This window comes from Oryctolagus cuniculus, chromosome 11 (genome assembly GCF_964237555.1).
Source record: "Oryctolagus cuniculus chromosome 11, mOryCun1.1, whole genome shotgun sequence".
NCBI classification, from domain to species: Eukaryota; Metazoa; Chordata; class Mammalia; order Lagomorpha; family Leporidae; genus Oryctolagus; species Oryctolagus cuniculus.
The window spans coordinates 38,061,774-38,081,492 of record NC_091442.1 but is presented as its reverse complement, the minus strand read 5'-3'; the positions used below and the strand labels follow the sequence as shown (position 1 = coordinate 38,081,492).

The window sequence follows — 19,719 nt, the reverse complement described above, 5'->3', positions numbered from 1 at the left end:
TTTTTTTTACACAAGGGACCACAGCTTTCTGGCTGCTACATAAATCCTAGCAGGGGCTGAACTTAGCTAGTGATTAAGAATGTTAACAAATGCTGTGTCTACCCTGCCTGTATTCCCCTTATCTAAGCTGTTCATTGCAAACAAAAGCCATTCTTTGTCCTTTTAGTGTCTGTGGGAGCATATTGGCCTGAATAGGGAGCAGCCCTCAACCCATCACAAAAGGGAATTAAGGGACAAATACCCCAGCTTCCTCACCCCTCAGATGGTGTACTACCAAGGTGCCTACTCTGGCCCCCAGAATTTCCTAGTAGATTTGAGATCCTGTTGTAACTGTGGTAACCACTGACAACATGCCCTTCATAGTTTGCTGTCCCCTTCCCGTTTCTCTGTTCACCTGCTGGTGCTCCCTGGGATCACTTCCTAAATAAGTGACTTGTACCTAAATCCTTGTCTCAGAGTCTGCTGCTGGGACAAACCAACCAAGACAAAAGCAACAGACTTGGCTTTGAAATTTTACTTCCACTACTCATCATCTGTGTGATCTTGGGCAGGTCATTTAATTGCCTTGAGTTTCAGTTTTCTGTTTAATAAAGTAAAGATAAGAGAAGGATGTATTTGGGCTGGTAAAATTAAATGAACTAAGCATGTGAATAGCTTAGTGTAGTGTTGGGGCATCTGTGAATAAATGATAGCTCTGACTCAGTCCCTGCCTATATCTACTATTCAGGAAGAACTAGTTTATGGTGATTGAAGATGCTGGTACATATTTTTTAGTTATTAGAAATAGCCTTTGCTGTTCTGAGTTTGTTCCCTTTCAGAATTTTTCTTCTGTTTAGTCTTCTGAGTTTTTGGTCTCATGGGAAAGGGGGAGAGAGAGAGAGCGAGCGAGCGAGCGTGATTAGCTAACTTGAAGTTAGTAGCCAAGTCTATTTACAGAGGATTTATTATGATGATCTGAGTAGGTATTGCTGTATCTTAGGCATATTTTTTCTATAATAAATTTTAAAATCCAAGGGCCCAGGATTCTGAATCATTTTCAGTTACCCTAAATAACAAAGGATATCCTCTGGCACTCCATGAAAATAGAACACCCTCACCTTCAACAGAGTATCACTGATGTCTAAGGATAAGACACAAGGCATAGGACCAACAAGGAAGCAGAACAAGTCTGGAGTTGCACAAAATCCCATAATCCTGACATTCTAGAACATTCTGGCGTAGGTGGTCATCCTTAAGAACCTGCCTCACAAGTTACTAGTTTCTATCTGGACTGTTTGTATGTGTCATCCATGCATAGGAAGGCAACTTGACATCTGCATATCCTTAACAATCTCCATATTATCACTTCAATCTGTGTGGGTGTACATTAGGGAGGAAAGCGCCTTTACACAATATATCGATTTAGTATTATCCTGGGAATAGCAGGCCAGGAAAGACAGCAGCAACTAATGCCACACATAAGATCACTTCACTTTAGTCTCTCACTTTTCACCTTCTCATTTTGCTCACCTGTCAAGAAGTCATTCAGAGGACTCTGAAAATAAATTTGCTCTCAGATGACTGTTTTTACTATGTAAACATGATAGAGAAGAGAGTATGCACATGCTTCAAAGTTGTGATAAGCATGTTGGCAAGTAAGAACAAAGGCTTTTGGTGTTTGAGGATGAGATTATGTTGGTTTCATCCTGCTTCTCTATGAAATTAGCACAAACTGTCTTCAAGCCAACAGAAATTTACTACATACAGTTCTGGAGGTCAGACATCTGAAATGGGTCTGAATGGGCTAAGTCAAAGTGTTGGCCGCACTGTGTTCCTTTCTGGAAGCCCTAGGGGAACATCTGTTCCCTTGCCTTTTCCAGTAGAAGAGGCTTCTGGTGTACCTAAGCATGTGGTCTCTTCCATCTTCAAGACCAGCAATGGCTCTTTAAATCTTTCACACCTTGCATTGCTATGACACTCAATTTTTCCTTCCCTTTTTTTTTTTTTTTTTTTTTTACAATTAAGGGCCCTTATGATTACCCTAGACCTAATCTCTCTAAGTTTAATTGATTAGCAATCTGAGTTCCCTCTGTCTCTACAATTCCCTTTGCCATGTTTCACAACATTCACAGAGCGTGGGATTTTTCAGAGGTGGGTGTACTTCTATCCCCTACAGAATGCTGAAGAAGAACCACAGCTCACACCTAACACTTCCATGGATTGGATGACAGACCCTGACCCTTGCAGACACAATTCTCAATGAATTGGGAAGAGCTGCATTTATACACATAGTTCCAGGCTTCACCAATGAGTAGTTGTACAATCTTGGACAAGGTCTATGCCTGAACTTCCTCATTTGTAAACTTGCTCCTAACTCATGGAATTTTCCACAGAGCTAAATAAGTAAATAAGACAAGGCCATTAGCTCAGCAACAGGCAGACTGTATTTTCAGCGCTAGAGGCTAGTATAAAATAACTAAGACTACCATTTATTATAACAAGAGATAATGAATGTCATCTATTTTCCAGGAATACAAAGGGAAGGCATGAAGAGTAAGTGAGTGTTTTAAGAATTTTTGTTAAATTGAAAGATGAAGATTTAACTCTTGTTTCAAAGAATTTTAAAGAAGTTTTATTGATTTGAGAAGAGAGGAGTGGAGAGGAGAGGAGAGAGGAGGAGAAGTGAGCAGAGGAGAGGAGGGGAGGGAAGAAGAAAGGGGAGGGAAGAGACAAGGGAGAAACTCTTGTCTGCTAGTTTACTCCCCAAATGCTTGCAGTGGTCAGGACTGACCCAGGCTAAAGCCAAGAACCAGAGACTTAATCCAAGTCACCCATACAGTAGCAAAGACCCAATTACTCGAGCCATCAATGCTGCCTGCCAATGTCTGCATTATCAGGAAGCTAGAGTCAGGAGTGGGAACTGGGAATCAAACCCCATTCTCTGATATGGAATGTAAGTGTCTTAACTACCAGACTAAATTCCTGCTTCAAAATTTAACTCAAATTATACTTTTAGTAAAGAATTAAGTATTTAAAACTAGCATTTATTTGTAATTTCACAGTTCATTGAAAAATTGCATGAACAAGAACACTACAAACACCATTTTACCAGGTTAGTCTACCAACACTTTATCCCTTTTTTTTGTAATTCTATTCATATCTATCAATATTTATGTGTATCTATCAATTTGTGTGTCGGTGTATCTGTATGCATAAGTCTGTGTACACACACACACCACACACACAAGCCACTTTTCTAGATTGAGTTTTTTACCCCTAACTAGTTCAGTGTATCTTCCTTAAGAATAAGGATATTCCCTTATACAGCTACGCTACAGCAGAGGTCAGCAAACATTTCCTATTAAAAGGCATATAGTAATTTTTTAGGCTCTGAGGATTACCTATGTGTTCTGTGACATAATCTTCTTTGTTCTCTTTAAAATGTAAAAACTATTCTTAGTTCACAGGCCACATGATGTCTACCATTGGATTACAGGGTATTCACTTCTGCTTATTTAACATAGATACACTACTCTTATCTAACATCATCTAATCTGTCACCCATCTTCCAGTTTTGCAAAGTGGCTCAGTAATGCCCTTCATAGGATTTTCTCATCTTCCACAATTCAGTCTGGGACCAAATATTAAAATTGGTTGTTTTAGATCTTTAATATCTTTTCATCTGTACCATCTCCTCAAGCCTTTCTTCTTCATCTCTAAGATACCAACATGTTTGGACAACACAGTTCACATCTTTTTAAATGACACTTTGCTAAGTTGGAGTCGTCTAAAGCTAAGGTTCAATGTTCCTCCTGCATGCTATGCAAGGGATGTTGAATCCTTGTCAGACTGTGACAGCTAGAGACACACAGTGTCCATCTGCCCCTCACTGTTGACATCAGTGTTTAACAGCTGTCCAGATGGTGTCTGATTTCTCCTTAGTTTAGTGATTATGAGTTCTCCTGGGTGTAATTTCACTGGAACTGTCCTGAGATTGGCATTTGAAGGAGAGCATCCCAAACAACTGCATAGTATCCCATGGGCTGGGTAAAGAGCAGTAGTTTGAGCTGCTTGTGTCCCTAGGGTACTTAGCAGTCAGAACCACTGGAAAGATTCAGCCTATGGCTGGATCAGTTTATTTGAATCTTTTAAAGAAAGTTGCTTTGTAGGCTCTTTAGAAAATGCCCCATTGTATGATTTCTGTTAACTCGTTTGTCTTTTGTTTGAGCATTTTGTTTGAGCAATGGTATGTTAATGTTGTTGGCATCTACTCCATGTATCTGTGGATAAGAGAAGCACTTTTGTGAACTGTGGGAGAGTGAGGTGGGCAAGTATTTTGCTTTTCTCTTGATATCTCAGTTTCAGCCAGTAAGGAAAGAATCACTTCAGGCCATCATCCCACTCATCCCCAAGAGAAGAGTTGTTAACATGATGGATCAGAGTCTGATATTCCTTAGCCACGTGGTACTTGTGGGCGGCAAACTATGTTTTAAGAATTCAAGAGCATTCGATAAACCCTGTTTCACATCTAATCTATGGTCCACAGGATCTAGTTTTCTGTTGCCATGCAAACCAACACAGCTAGTGACTAGGCAGATAAAGTAGCTGAGTAAAATCACCCAGGATCTTCTGTCTAGAACTTCCTGGAGGAGAAAGTTGGAAGCCACACTTGGGTGTCCAGCTTGTACCCTAGCAATGCTGACCAGAGTAGCTATCTCAATACTTAATGATCTGAAACAACAAAACTTTGCTAACTTAAAGATTTCATGGGTCAGGAATTTGGGAGATGAAGCTGGGTGATCCTGGCTCAGCAAACTTGGTAAGCTGCAATCAAGATGTTAGCTTCTGTTATTGTCATCTGAAGGCTTGACTGAGGCCAGAGGATCAGTCAACACATCCCATTCATGTGGTTATTGGCGGGAGTCCTCTGTTACTTTCCTTTGGCTGCCCAAGTGTCCCAAGTATTCCAAGACAGAATGACAGAGACAGAAGCCACACTAACTTTGAAATCTGACCTATTCTTTTGATCTGTTTTACTTACTTATTTATTTGGATCACATATACCAACCCCGATATAAGGCCTCCTGATACAGGAGGGGACTGCACAGGACATAAATACTAGGAGATGGGGATAACTGATGGCCATCTTAGATAACTGCTACCCCAAAAGCTTTAAGCTAAAGTATATAGAATGTTTCATTCAGGATTACTAAAGCATGGACTATGTCTCTGAGTTTGGTCACAATCTCATTTGTACATATGTAAGTACATACATGCATGTATGTATGTCTCTATGGATAAGTGATCCATCTATGATCTACCTAGCTATCATCAATCATCTCTACAGAACTTACTAAGCAAAACTTGCAAATGGTAGAATATGGCCAGAATTCCAAACAGTTGCAAATGTAGGATAGAGAAAGTATAAGCGAACTCTGCTTTGGGGACAGACTATGATCATAATACCTAAGTATTAAGTTTTCCAAAACTTATTTCAAAACTTACATCTCTGTTTCCATCTCTACTGGACATATGGGAAGGCAATGACATGGTTAGAGGAAAAACAGTTTTTTCAGGCAACATAATGGCATAAAGCGGAAATTCTTGGGCATTTTTTGTTGCTTCTTGAAGTACACAGAGCTTAGCTGGCATATGAAAGTATATCTAGGGGCTGACGCTGTTGCACAGTGGGTAAAGCCACCACCTGCAGTGCCAGCATCCCATATGGGTGCCAGCTGGAGTCCTGGCTGCTCCACTTCCAATCCAGCTCTTTGCTATGGCCTGGGAAAGCAGTAGAAGATGGTCCAAGTCATTGGGCTTCTGCACAGAAGTGGAAGACTTGAAAGAAGTTCTTGGCTCCTGGCTTTGGATCAGCCCTGGTGTGGCTGTTGCGGCCACTTGGGTAGTGAACCAGTGGATGGAAGAGCTCTCTCTCTTTCTCTACAACTCTGCCTTTCAAATAATAAATTTTTTAAGGATTATTTAATTTTTATTTGAAAGTCAGAGTTACACAGAGAGAGGAGAGGCAGAGAGAGAGAGGTCTTCCATCCGCTGGTTTACTCCCCAGTTGGCTGCAACGGCTGGAGCTGCACTGATCAGAAGCCAGGAACCAGGAGCTTCTTCCGGGTCTCCCACATGGGTGCAGGGGCCCAAGGACTTGAGCCATCTTTCACTGCTTTCCCAGGCCATAGCAGAGAGCTGGATCACAAGTGGAGCAGCCGGGTCTTGAACCGGTGTCCATATGGGATGCTGGTGCTTCAGGCCAGGGTGTTAACTTGCTGCGCCACAGCGCCAGCCCCATAAATAAATTAAAAAAAAAAAAAAAAAAAAGTACATCTAAGTGATTCTACATTAACTGGCTAAAGTCTTTATTTTTTAGCCTGTTCTCTAGTAGTTTGACTTTACATTTAGGCTGCACTAAAAATCTTACTGCTCTCTGCAGAATTATTGTTCAGTTTGAAATACCCATTTCTTCTTTTGTGATTAGAATTCTCGTCATCTTTCAGTGTTGACTGCAAATGCCATCAGTTTTATGGAATCCCCAAGGCTACATGATCTATGCACTCTTGTAAGTTAACATAATGTTTTGTTTTGTCTCTTAGTGACACTGATGACAATGATGAGGATAACAACTCTAAAATAGCAGTGCAAATATTCAGTGATTTTCATAGCCAGGCACTGAGCCAAGTACTTTATTTGTTTCCTTCAACATATTATGAATTAGCTTCATAGTTATCCTCATTTGTGGAAAAAGTAAATAAAGATCCAGAAGGTTAAATAATTTGTCTAGGACCACCTACTAATAAGCTACAGTGCAAGGACACAAATGTTTGGGTCAAATACTATACTTTCTAAAAATGTTGAATTAATGGTTTTAATTATATGTATGATCTATGATAATAGTGATATTTTTAGATAAAATTTGCTTATAGGGAAATATATAGATCCTACATTTATAAATCAATTAATTTTAATAAGAATGTAACCATTACTTCAGTCAAGACACTGCACCTTTCCATCACTCCAGAAACTTCTTGTATGCTTCTTGTCATCAGTTCCCTCTTCTACAACCTGAGGCTAGCACGGTTATCATTCCTGTCATCAAGATTACTGTGGTTTTGAGTTTTCTATAAGTGAACTCATGCAGTATGTGTACTGTTTTGCATTTGGCATATCAGTAGCTCATTCCTTTTCCGTTGTACAGTGATATTCTAAGGTGTGGATAAAACACAATTTTTTTCCCTCTTATTTCCAATTTGGAGTTATTATGAACAAAGCTGCTTTGACTGTTCTTATACAGGCCTTTTTGTAGACATAGTTTCATTTATAATGGGTAAATATTTATGTATGGAAATTCTGGGTTACAGTATAGGTATGTGTTTAAACTTATAAGACTTTGTCAAAGAGCTTCCAGAAGCAATTGTACTATTTTACAATCCTCCAGCTGTGGGAGAAAGTTCTGGTTGCTCCATATCCTTGCTAACATTTGGTGTTGTTATCTTTTATTTTAGCTATTTCTGACGTTGTGGCCAAAGCTTGTACTTCTAACCACTGCCTGATTTCACCATGGCCCTTTTCCACTTTGGTCTTTAATATACACACACATCTGTCTTCTGCATGTACATCTGTCTATCCTACCAGACTGTATGCTCTCAGATACCTATTGTAGTACACTTTCTTTTTTATAGTCCTACAAAGGCCTAACATAGTACCTCCATATATTTTGGCTTAGGCCACTAATTTTACACTTTATGGGACTCTTTGTCAACTGTGGGTCAGGAATGTAAAAGAGTGGCAAGAGGAAGAGTGAGGACCATTAATATGGTAGTGTGTTTTGGCGATATACCCCTGGGCACATTGACAGGAACCAAGTATAGCTTAGGTTAAGAGTCAAGGAAATAAAATTCTAGGTCTTATCTTGATCATTATTTCCATCATAGTCATAAGAGGACTCTGAAAAATGCAGATACCTTGGCCCCAAGCTAGATATTTGGTCTGGAAGTAGATGCAGTCCTTGATCTTTTATAGATGTTCTCAGTGGGGAGGGGCTCCATTGTACAATTAAGATCATGGACTGCTCCCCTCAGTGGAACTAAGAAATGAGAGATTAGCATTGACAGTCATCCAGTTCATTTGTTTCATATAGATACAACATGACTATGTCTGCTTCTGAAAGAGAGTTTATCATGTTTAAACATTTACCTGGATGAAACTACATTACTGAGTGGTTGTCAGCTATCATTTCCCAAGTAAATGGAGCCTTTGACCACTAATCATCTGCCATGCTGAAGAATCATAAGGGCATAGCACAATTGTGCTTATGTCAAAGGCCTATGATCCATTCATAAACTTGCTTCTTGAAGACCTCAATGATGGCTACTCCAAACTTGAATGTCCAACACTGTCAATGTAATTTGAGTCTCCATGTGGATATGAAAATAATTTAAGAAATTTAAGTTGGTTTATCAAAGACTAAAGCCAAGATTTTTTGGTGCAAAATTAGTAAATGAGTTTAGTGGATTTTTGAATTAACTTTGAGCTTGATGTTGTAATTGAACTGAGGCTGAGGGATCCATGATGGATAATCCTGGAAGGCCTGGCCCTACACTTCATTTCAGAATATTCATCTTCACACCGATGCTGAAAATGTTTCAGTAAAGACTTAGATCTTACTTCTCTTAGTGAGAGCAGATCTTTTATTTGAATAACTCTACAAGTTAGAAAAGGGGGTTCACAGGAGAAAAATCCATGCATTTTCTTTCCTCACCCGTGGAACCACTGTTGTTTGGTTTGAGATTGCTGTGAGGTGGGCAGAGTATTTCTTCCTCTGTTGTCCATCAGGCTTATTCTTGCCTCAATGTTTGTTGATTCATTGGAGGATGGAAGGGTGAGGCAAGGAGGAGGAACAAGGAAAATTTAATGGGAAAGCAGGAGAGAAAGGTGATCAGAAGGAAGAGAGACACAACAAGTGAATCTGTATGTGTTTGTGTGTGTGCATGTGCATATGTGCATGTACAGAGAGAGAAGGGAGATTTCCAATGACAATAATGAATCCAAATCAGAACCTTTGAAACAAGAGATCCTTATACATCATAAAGTTCAACTACCTCATTTTACAGACATGGAAGTTGAGTGCAAGGAAGATTAAATAGCCTACATAAAGTGACACTAGAACTGAGGGATAGAGCCAGACAAAGAGAACTCAAGTATCCGCCACCACCTTCCTTTAAAGTATTTTGTAACACACCCCATGCTGACTCATCAAGTCTCCAAAGAAGACAGAGCCTCACCACCCAACCACACAACCCTACAAGGAAATTTCAATGAAGTTCAGTAGAGAATTTTGCGAGGAGATATCTGAGCATTCTGTGGTTGGGGATAGTGGAAGGAGATATTATACTAAGGAACAAGCTCACTTTTTACCTGACTATAAGACAGAAACTTAAACAAGTCTTTAAACTTTCCTAAGTCTGCATTATAGAGAGGGGAGAGTTATAACACTTCAGATAATTAAATGGCAGTTCTAAGAGATCAATCACATCTTCAGAAGCCACTCAGCAAGACCACTAGCAGTGACATTAATGTGTTTGGGTTGCACTTAGCAATCTGTTTGTTTAATTCATTTCAACCATTTGTTCCAGGTCACAAGAGGTTAACAAGCCAGTAGTGAATATAAACATAATTGTGTTCATTAGGCTAGGTTCTCAGTTTGAAGAACAAGGATAAAGCCCCATTAATAATCTGTATTTTCTTGTAGGAGCAAGCTGGACATGTTGGATAAATATATTGGTACTTACTGTTGTGTTTGAAGGTCCTTATGGTTGCGCCTGAGAGTCGGGCCCCAAGCACAACAGATGTGTGGTTTAACTCATCACTTAAAATTAGGCATCCCTGTGCAGAAAACAAATACACAGCATACAAGCCAATCAGAAAATGAAGGGAAAACAACTTTTAGGAATAGGAAAAGATTCTCTCAACTTCCACTAATGTCTTAATATCTCTTGTAGATGTTATCTCTTATCCTATTTTTTTCAATGTAAAATCCAACATAAGATCCAATATAAGATCATGCATTGTGTTTTGATGTCCTGAGTTAATTTTTTAAAGATCTAGATCTGATTAGCATACTTGCTTACTTAAAATATACTAGCTTCCAATTTTGTCAGGAGCAATTTCAAATACTTTAGCATGATTTATCCTCTAGAAGTTTTTGCACTTTCGCACTGCTGTCATCTTTAGTCTCTTCTTCAGCCACTACCATTTGTTATAGTTCTTCCAAACTTCTGAATTTTATAGGTGGCATTCCCTCTTTGTCTTAGAAATAACTTTTTTGTTAAAATTCTCTTCTTATGCCACCCACCGTGCATGGGGATCACAAGCTTTCTCAAGAAGAGTTCAGGGTACTCTTTTGTCCTTGCTCATGTATGTGCATGTCTTTCCTAGGGTATTCATCCTGGTTTAGATAGTATATTGTTTTTTTCTGTTAGATTGCAAACTGCATACATTTATGATGAAGAGATTGTTTGTCTTATATCCTGTATCTTGCCTCATATTAAGACATTGATTCTCGGGGCTGGCACCGTGGCTCACTTGACTAATCCTCTGCCTGTGGCAGTGGCATCCCACATGGGCGCCGGGTTCTAATCACAGTTGCCCCTCTTCCAGTCCAGCTCTCTGCTGTGGCCTGGGAAGGCAGTGGAGGATGGCTTGGGCCCTGCACCTGCATGGGAGACCAGGAGGAAGCACCTGGCTCCTGGCTTCGGATCAGTGCAGCACCAGCCGTAGCAGCCATTTGGGGGGTGAACCAATGGAAGGAAGACCTTTCTCTCTGTCTCTTTCTCTTATTGTCTAACTCTGTCAAATAAAAAATTAAAAAAAAAAAGACATTGATTCTCAAAACGTGGTTTATTAAATGGATATTGTGTTGTCCAAATAAAAGCTTGGTAACAGCTACATTTCAAATGGAGATTGAAAGATCTAACATTTTGATTGACTTTGCTAAACTATCATCAAAGAGGAAATTGGATCCATATTTAGTGCTGCAATTCTGTAATCTGAAATATTACAATGAAGAAATTTGCTGGACTAAACTGGTAACTTTATTTAAAAATCTAGCTTTCTAATCAACTTATTCTAAGAAAATTATCTTTTCAGCCAAACTCTAACAAAGGACCTGCTCAGAGTTATAAATCTTAGGAATGATAGTTCAGAAAAATAATTAACAAATGCTTACCTTTCCAACTAGTACAGGGATATTCATTGAATTAGTTGCAAATCCCATTCCAAAGACCATAGCTGCTTCTACATTCAGAAATTTAGCCACAAGGTCCTCCAACTCTTTATGCTTATCCAAGGTACCTGCTCATGAAATTATACAAGGAGTGAGCCTTCTCTTTTCTAGTGGCACAACATTAAAAACTCAAATTCAAGTACATTACCATCACAGAAGTACCTGTACAAGAGTATGTGTGGCAATAATTTGTCATACATTTGTTGTATCCCCAACTTAGAAACAATCTAAATGTTATCCACTCACAATGGATAAGAATGTATCAATACATACAGCAATGTGGATATGTTGTTCAATGAAAAATGTCGGACATTTAAGAGCACGGGCTGTATGAATTGATTTATATAAAGTTCACAGAGTCAATCTATAGCTTTAGGAGTCAGGATAGTGGATACTTTTGTTAGGAGCATGAGTATAGTTTTGAGGTTCCCTTAACATTCTATTTCTGAATCTAGATGCTGGGTATACAGGTTTGTTTCTATTGCTTTTCACTTATTATTGGGGGAATTTTCTCTATATGTATTTAAAATACCATAATTCCTTTTTATCCTAACCCTATATCTCTCTCTGAGGTTCACCACACCTAAAGGCAAATAGATCTCATGACTTCCACAGGTACCAATAAAACTGGTTATAACTTATTGAACCTTGGGATCATACCACATACTGCACTAACCCTGGGATCTGGGTTACCTCATTTAATCGTAGAAGCCCAATAATGCAAGTATTATTATTTTACAGATAAGAAATCAAAGGTAAATGAGGTCACAGATAAAAAGCTGCAGAGATAATCTAGTCTAACTTCAAAGTTCACATTTTTACCTTTCTCTGACCCTTTATTTGCTTCCACTTTGATACCTTCTAAACCCTCAGGCCTTGCTGACAGCAAATACTGATGCTTCAATGTTTCCTGTTTGTTATCACTGAGATTTCTAAATGGGCACTTTCCAGTATTGTGGCCATTGGCAATAGCCATAGTGCATTTTAATTTAAAATTTGTTCCTTAAAATTTTAATTAACTTAACTTACCTTTTATAACTGAAGTACTATAAAATATTTTCAACTAAACATAACTTTGTTTTAAATATAGGATTGTATTTCACATTAATCAGTGAAAATTTAGTGTCTGAGATGTATTCTAAGTGTAAACTAGGCACAATATTTGGAAGGTTAGTACAACAAGAATGTAAAATAACTCACTATTGTTTTTTATGTTGCATATATGCTTAAATGATAATATTTGGGATATATAATGCTAAATAGAATATTAAGTTAACTTCACTTTTTAAACTTTTTAAATATAGCTATTATAAAGCTTAAAATTCCACAGTGCCTTACATTATATCTTTATTGAGGAAATTCTTTGTAAATGATGTACTTGAGGGAACAGAAAAATGCACAGGTCAAAAGACACTGTACTTGCATCCACAGAATATAGGAGTTGTTGCTAAGATTAAAGTTAGAGGAATTTGTTGGTATGTTTTGGCCAATCCTTATCCTTCATGACAGACTACAATGTCATATAATGATGGTTGATATCCTTTCCTCTCAAACCAGAATTCATTTATTCCCAAAATTTTTAGAAGTGAGAGTAAAGCAAGGATTCTATCAGAGCCAATCTTACTCAAGGTTTGGGGGGAGAGTTAAATGTATAAGTTGGAGCACAAAGAAAAACCGAAATCTAAATAAAGCAACATGGGCACATTAGTCATTTGTCAGATTTGCTTTTGCTATAAGAAATTCCATCCCAGAGGGGAATGGCCCCAAGAAATGGCATATGAAAAGGCCACAGGTCTGGGCGTGAGATCAGGTTCTGGCCTCAGTTCTTCTACTGGCCAGCTGGATGGACTCTGGCTACCTCTCCCTGAACATTCTGCGGGGACTGGGGAGAAGCATTTTTAGGCTTCCCTGATATAGCTTGCTTTTTCCTCCACATAAAATGGTCTTGATGCCATAGTGGCAGCTCCCATTCATTCTCTGAAACCCATTCCATGTATCATCTTTTCTCGTAAGCTTTATCAGCTTTCCCAGGCAGAACTGTTCATCTCTTCCAGACCAACAACCTTCATCATGAAATTGAACTGAGGGAGTTCCTGGGAAAATATTCCTTATCACAGAAAGACTCCTTGATGTGTGATAAAGTGTATGAGATCCCATGACTTCCATAGGTACTAGTTAAGAGTATCACAGATGTTCTCAGTGTCACAGATGCCATGACAATATTGGAAATGTTTGTCTTGGTAACCACAATGCCTCGCACAGTACTGACATATTTGGTGTTTGTAGAATTGCATGGAGTCTTTTGATGGAAAATGAAATGCTGAATTTAGAAATAGGGTGGCATGGAGAAGCTGAGCAAAAACCACACAGTACCATAGCAACAAGATGACTTGGCAGTGAGTACCAGCCTGAAAGCACCTGTACCTGGAGAAGTCCTCTGGTAGAGACAGAACACACCCAGACTTTGTCTATTTGGTAACTTTCCCCATGAGTCTTTCCTGTCCAGAGAATAGAGCAACTCCCCCCAGAAGTGCATAGTGTCTGCTTTCTACCTTCATCTCTCCAAACTTGCCATCCTAGGGTTTAATCTATAACAATTGCCTCACTAAAAGTCTTTAGGACAACATGGGATGCATTGCCAGGAAATAGGACAGCCAATCAACTTATGAGAAGTGTGTGTGTCCAAGACCATCTTGAGGGATTGCACACTACAGGGTCTCTACCTTTAGCCTTGGTTTAAAGCTTTGAGGGGGAGAAAGGAAAGGCAGATGTCCGTCTGAAGTCTTCAGACACCAGCATTTTTCTGACTTTCCAGTAGATGAGTGGTTTGTAAGTTTTATATAGACCAATTTCCATTACAGATGTCTCACAGCTTAGTTGAGTTATGAGCCATTTTGTATGAAGGGGCTTATGTTCATTTATAGGAAACAATAGTCCCCAAACATCACTATTATGGAATTTCTCTGTTTTATATTCATAGCTCAGGTATTTTTAAAAACTTTTTTTATTTATTTACTTGAGAGACAGAGTTACAGACAGAAGGAGAGGCAGAGATAGAAATCTTCCATCTAATAGCTCATATTTTATAAACAAATTTGAGAGACCCCCAGGATGGCTGGATATTTCCACTTCAGGGAGCCATGCCTTTCAAAGTTATACTGCGTTAACCTGGAGTGAGGTGAGAGCCTTTAAGGAATAGTAAAATATATGGCTCAATCATGCTTTCCTCTTGTGCTTCCTATGCAAGAAATAAAAACATGGGAAGAGCTTGAAGAAACAAATTATTTACTATAAAATTGACTAGTTTTCTTTCTGCAAACAATCAAGCCATATAATGATTGAGTAACGGCAGCTGGTGGTCCAAGTGGGTACTTCAGTAATTCTATCTGTTAAATTTGACATTCTGTCCTTAGTACATGAATAGTGTCATCTTTTAAACCCCAAGAAAGCATAGCTATATTTCTAGGTGATGGTATAAATAAATACACAATACTTTGATTTCTGTTTCTCTCTATGACATTTTGGTACATTTGAGTATCTGGTGGTCATTAAGAGTCATACATTGGCTAGTGACGAGTCACAAATCAGCTAGTGACAATGGATCTCCAGATTGCTATGTTATGAATATATTGACTCTTGATTGTCTATATTTATTCAGTGTGATACTTAAAATATGCTTTGTAAGTTAAAGAATAAATACAAACTGGGCATATCCCTTTGCCAGCTCTCTCAGCAATATTTCCATGTGCCAAGCATTGGGTTTGCTTTTTTTTTCATTTTTAAACTTTTATTTAATGAATATAAATTTCCAAAGTACAGCTTATGGATTACAATGGCTTCCCCCCCATAACGTCCCTCCCACCCGCAACCCTCCCCTTTCCCACTCCCTCTCCCCTTCCATTCACATCAAGATTCATTTTCGTTTCTCTTTATATACAGAAGATCAGTTTAGTACACATTAAGTAAAGAATTCAACAGTTTGCTCCCACACAGAAACATCAAGTGAAAAATACTGTTTGAGTACTAGTTATAGCATTAAATCTCAATGTACAGCACACTAAGGACAAAGATCCTACATGAGGAGGAAGCGCACAGTGACTCCTGTTGTTGACTTAACAAATTGACGCTCTTGTTTATGGCATCAGTAATCACCCTAGGCTCTTGTCATGAGCTGCCAAGGCTATGGAAGCCCCCTGAGTTCACCGACTCTGATAATTTTTAGACAAGGGAATGGTCAAAGTGGAAGTTCTCTCCTCCCTTCAGAGAAAGGTACCTCCTTCTTTGATGACCTGTTCTTTCCACTGGGATCTCACTCGTGGAGATCTTTCATTTAGGTTTTTTTTTTTTTCCTCAGAGTGTCTTGGTTTTCCATGCCTGAAATACTCTCATGGGCTTTTCAGCCAGATCTGCATGCCTTAAGGGCTGATTCTGAGGCCAGAGTGCTGTTTAGGACATCTGCCATTCTATGGGTCTGCTGTGTATCTCACTTCCCATGTTGGATCGTTCTCTCCCTTTTTGATTCTATCAGCTAGTATTTGCAGGCACTATTCTTGTTTATGTGATCCCTTTGGTTCTTAGTCCTATCATTATGATCAATTGTGAACAGAAATTGATCACTGGGACTAGTGAGATGGCATTGGTACATGCCACCTCGATGGGATTGAATTGGAATCCCCTGGTATGTTTCTAACTCTACCGTTTGAGGTAAGTCAGCTTGAGCATGTCCCGAATTGCACATCTCTTCCCTCTCTTATTCCCACTCTTACATTTAACAGCAATCACTTTTCAGTTAAGTTTCAGCACTTAAGAAGAATTGTGTATTGATTACAGTATTCAGCCAAAAGTATTAAGTAGAACAAACAAAAAAAATACTAAGAGGGATAACATATCAAGTTGCTCATCAACAGTCAGGGTGAGAGCTGATCAAGTCACCGTTTCTCATAGTGTTCATTTCACTTTAACAGGTTTCCTTTTTGGTGCTCAGTTAGTTGTCACCGATCAGGGAGAACAAGTGGTATTTGTCCCTTTGGGATTGGCTTATTTCACTCAGCATAATGTTTTCCAAATTCCTAACAGGGATCACTTTTCAGTTAAAATGTAAACACCTAAGAACAATTGTGTGTTAATTACAGAGTTCAACCAATGGTACTAGAACAAAAAAAATCATCAGTCAAATCAATAAAAATTAGATTCAGGATAAAGTGCCAACATTCTGTTTGTGGACTATACACTTCTTCTGTGTTTTATTGATGCTGATGGGCTCCTGCTCTTTAGTCAGAGCACAGAGTTTACTGGCCTTCATACTGACATTGATTAATAAGAGAATATGGTGTAATAAGCAAAACTGTTTCACAACTACCAGTGCTTCTTTGTGGCACATGTGAAGACTATTTTCCAAACTGTGACTTTTCATTTTTGGTTTAGATGGTCCTGTTTGTGGACTATTCCCTTGACCTTACCTAAGAGCATGCAGTTGTTTCCTATGGGGACTTACCAGCTACCCCACCTAGGTATTCAATTGTACCATTGCTATCAGTTTACCTCTGTTCCACTTTGCTTGCAATGGTGATTCCTGTGTTAAAGTCAGCATCAACCTTTCTGGCTAAAGAATTTCATCTGCTGGCCCAAGTCCTTGGCCCCCTGCACCCATGTGGGAGACCTGGAAGAAGCTCCTGGCTCCTGGCTTTGGATTGGCACAGCTTGGGCTATTGCTGCTGTCTGGGGAGTGAACCAGCAGATGGAAGAGCTCTCTTTCTCTCTGCCTCTGTCTCTCTTTAACTCTGCCTTTCAAAAATAATAAATAAATAGCTTTTTTTTTTTTGACAGGCAGAGTGGACAGTGAGAGAGAGAGACAGAGAGGAAGGTCTTCCTTTGCCATTGGTTCGCCCCTCAATGGCCGCTGCAGCCAGTGCGCTGTGGCCGGCGCACCGCACTGATCCGAAGCCAGGAGCCAGGTGCTTCTCCTGGTCTCCCATGGGGTGCAGGGCCCAAGGACTTGGGCCATCCTCCACTGCACTCCCTGGCCACAGCAGAGAGCTGGACTGGAAGAGGAGCGACTGGGACAGAATCCAGCGCCCTGACCTGGACTAGAAGCCGGGGTGCTGGTGCCGCAGAATAAATAACTCTTAAAAAAATTTCATCTGCTAGCATCACCGAAAAGCCCTTGTGGTACCCTAGCTCTCTTCTTTTCATACCCAATCTGGTGGAGGTTCTAGAGCTGGAGTGCCTGTTGAGTGACTTTGGCCAACATTCAGAGAAAGTGTACAGGAAGCTAGTCAATTCGTGACTCATCACTAGCCAAAGTACACAGGGTATCCATGTTTGTACAGAGTTCAAAGGAATATGCACACACATACACACACACATATGTCCTTGTTCTAAAGAATCATCATGGCACATTGAATATGTAGATGAGAAATAGGAGAAGCCTAGATAAATTTCTAGACTCTGAAACCTGAATCTTTTCAACTCTGCTAGTCTACATCAGGTGGTTTTCACATCAGCTGAAAAGTCAGGTCACACTTTAATTTATGTTCTGTGTATTAGAAGCAACACTAGTGACAAGATGATCAGAAGTGACTTCCATTTTGCTGCAATTCTTTTGCATTATAATGAGGGATAGGTCACACATTTTTGTCCAGTTGTTCTTTTGCTATCCTAAATGTTCCCATTTGTCTGAATGTAAAAAGTTGGAGGTAGACATTGATGATGTCCTTGGTGTCCCTCAATGGATATTCACAGATGCCCATATTAATAAAAGTTAATATGTATTCTTATTTTATTTTATTTATTTATTTTTGACAGGCAGAGTGGACATTGAGAGAGAGAGACAGACAGAAAGGTCCTTTTGCCGTTGGTTCACCCTCCAATGGCCACCGCGGCCGGCGTGCTGCGGCCGGCACACCGTGCGCTGATCCGATGGCAGGAGCCAGGTACTTATCCTGGTCTCCCATGGGGTGCAGGGCCCAAGCACTTGGGCCATCCTCCACTGCACTCCCTGGCCACAGCAGAGAGCTGGCCTGGAAGAGGGGCAACCGGGACAGAATCCGGCGCCCCGACTGGGACTAGAACCTGGTGTGCCGGCACCGCTAGGTGGAGGATTAGCCTAGTGAGCTTTGGCGCTGGCCAATATGTATTCTTAATACATTTGGATGTAATAAGATATTTAGTCCAAGTGAAGGAGCCTAATTTGCAAATCCAGAAGCTTCTTTTCTCCAAATTACTATGATGCCTATACTTTTTCAATGAGCATACTTTTTTTTATAGAGATCTAGAGACTAAATAGTTTAGAAATGGTTGCTGTTCCGGCTATGCAACTCTGCCATTGTAATGTGAAAGCAAGCAGATACACACAAAAGAATTGACTATGTTCCAATGAAACTTTATTTATGGAAAGTTGAATTTCATGTGTCACAAAATGTTATTTGTGTTTTTATTTTTCTCATCATTTGAAACTATAGAAATGGCTCTTAACTTGTGGGCAATACAAACACAGGGGGCCGCAGGGTTAGTTTAGTGATCTCTGATGCAAATGGTCCCTGGCTTTAGCTGTGAGCAGGATTGTGCAGTGCAAAGAGCTCTTAAATGGGACTCAAGAGAGTTGATGTCTGGTCTTCTCAACCTACAGACTGGAGGAACATTGATTGGCAAGTCATTAAAAAAAATCTCTGGGTTTCTACTGTCTCGTCTTATGGTATTTGTGTCAGGGGAGAGGTGGAGATAAATGATTTAGGAATTCTGAAACTATATGAGCTTTAACTTTCCCTGCTCACATCCCAGGCATAAATTTGTTGGCATGTATTAATGCTTATGTAAAATTTAATAGTACATCTTGTTGAATCACTGTGCTGACTTGGCTTTGTTGAACCTATAGAGCCAATTCTTTACTTGCAGAAATATCCCTGCTAGTTGACATTTGGCTGGGGTATAAGATCTATCATTGTCAAGAGAAAGGCAATTACCTTGTCAGAACCCTGCTAGGTCTCAGGAAATCGCTATAAAGCTTTCAGAAACCAAGATACACATTCATTTTCCTGCTCCTAAACAATTCCTCTGAGAGACTCCTTCTTACAAATGTTGTTAAATGAAAATAAAAGCGTTTGAGAGAAATGTAATGAAATCTCATTAATCAGTTTACAATAATTTGGTCTGAGAGGAACTGGCACTTTTTAGCAAGAAGGGTTTTGTTGTGTAAATTATCTAATTGGGGGTGGGGAAGTTTATTGCCTATTTAATTGAATCCATTGCTTTAAAATGTTCCTAGCATTGATTTGCATAAAAATGTATTAATTAGAATTGCATTTTAAAGAGAAGCATGATCTCTAGTTGGTAGCCATTTCTTTGAAACTATTCATCCCTAGAGGAGCTAGAAAGCCATAAGCAGAAGTTTATTTAAAATATGTTTTATTTAGACATTGTGAAAATTCAGGCTATCCTCTTCTTCAAAAGCT

General features: G+C 39.4%; 1 protein-coding gene across 2 annotated transcripts in view; it reads right to left on the bottom strand.

Moving 5' to 3' along the window:
• Positions 1-19,719, bottom strand: part of SPTLC3 (serine palmitoyltransferase long chain base subunit 3) — a 159,805-nt gene that overhangs the window by 70,729 nt on the left and 69,357 nt on the right. For both annotated transcript variants that reach the window (XM_017341811.3, XM_002710970.5), the window contains exons 5-6: positions 11,213-11,337; positions 9,777-9,870 (exon numbers count right to left, since the gene is read on the bottom strand). In XM_017341811.3, the coding sequence (XP_017197300.3) occupies positions 9,777-9,870; positions 11,213-11,337 (219 nt within the window). The remainder of the gene's footprint in view (positions 1-9,776; positions 9,871-11,212; positions 11,338-19,719) is intronic.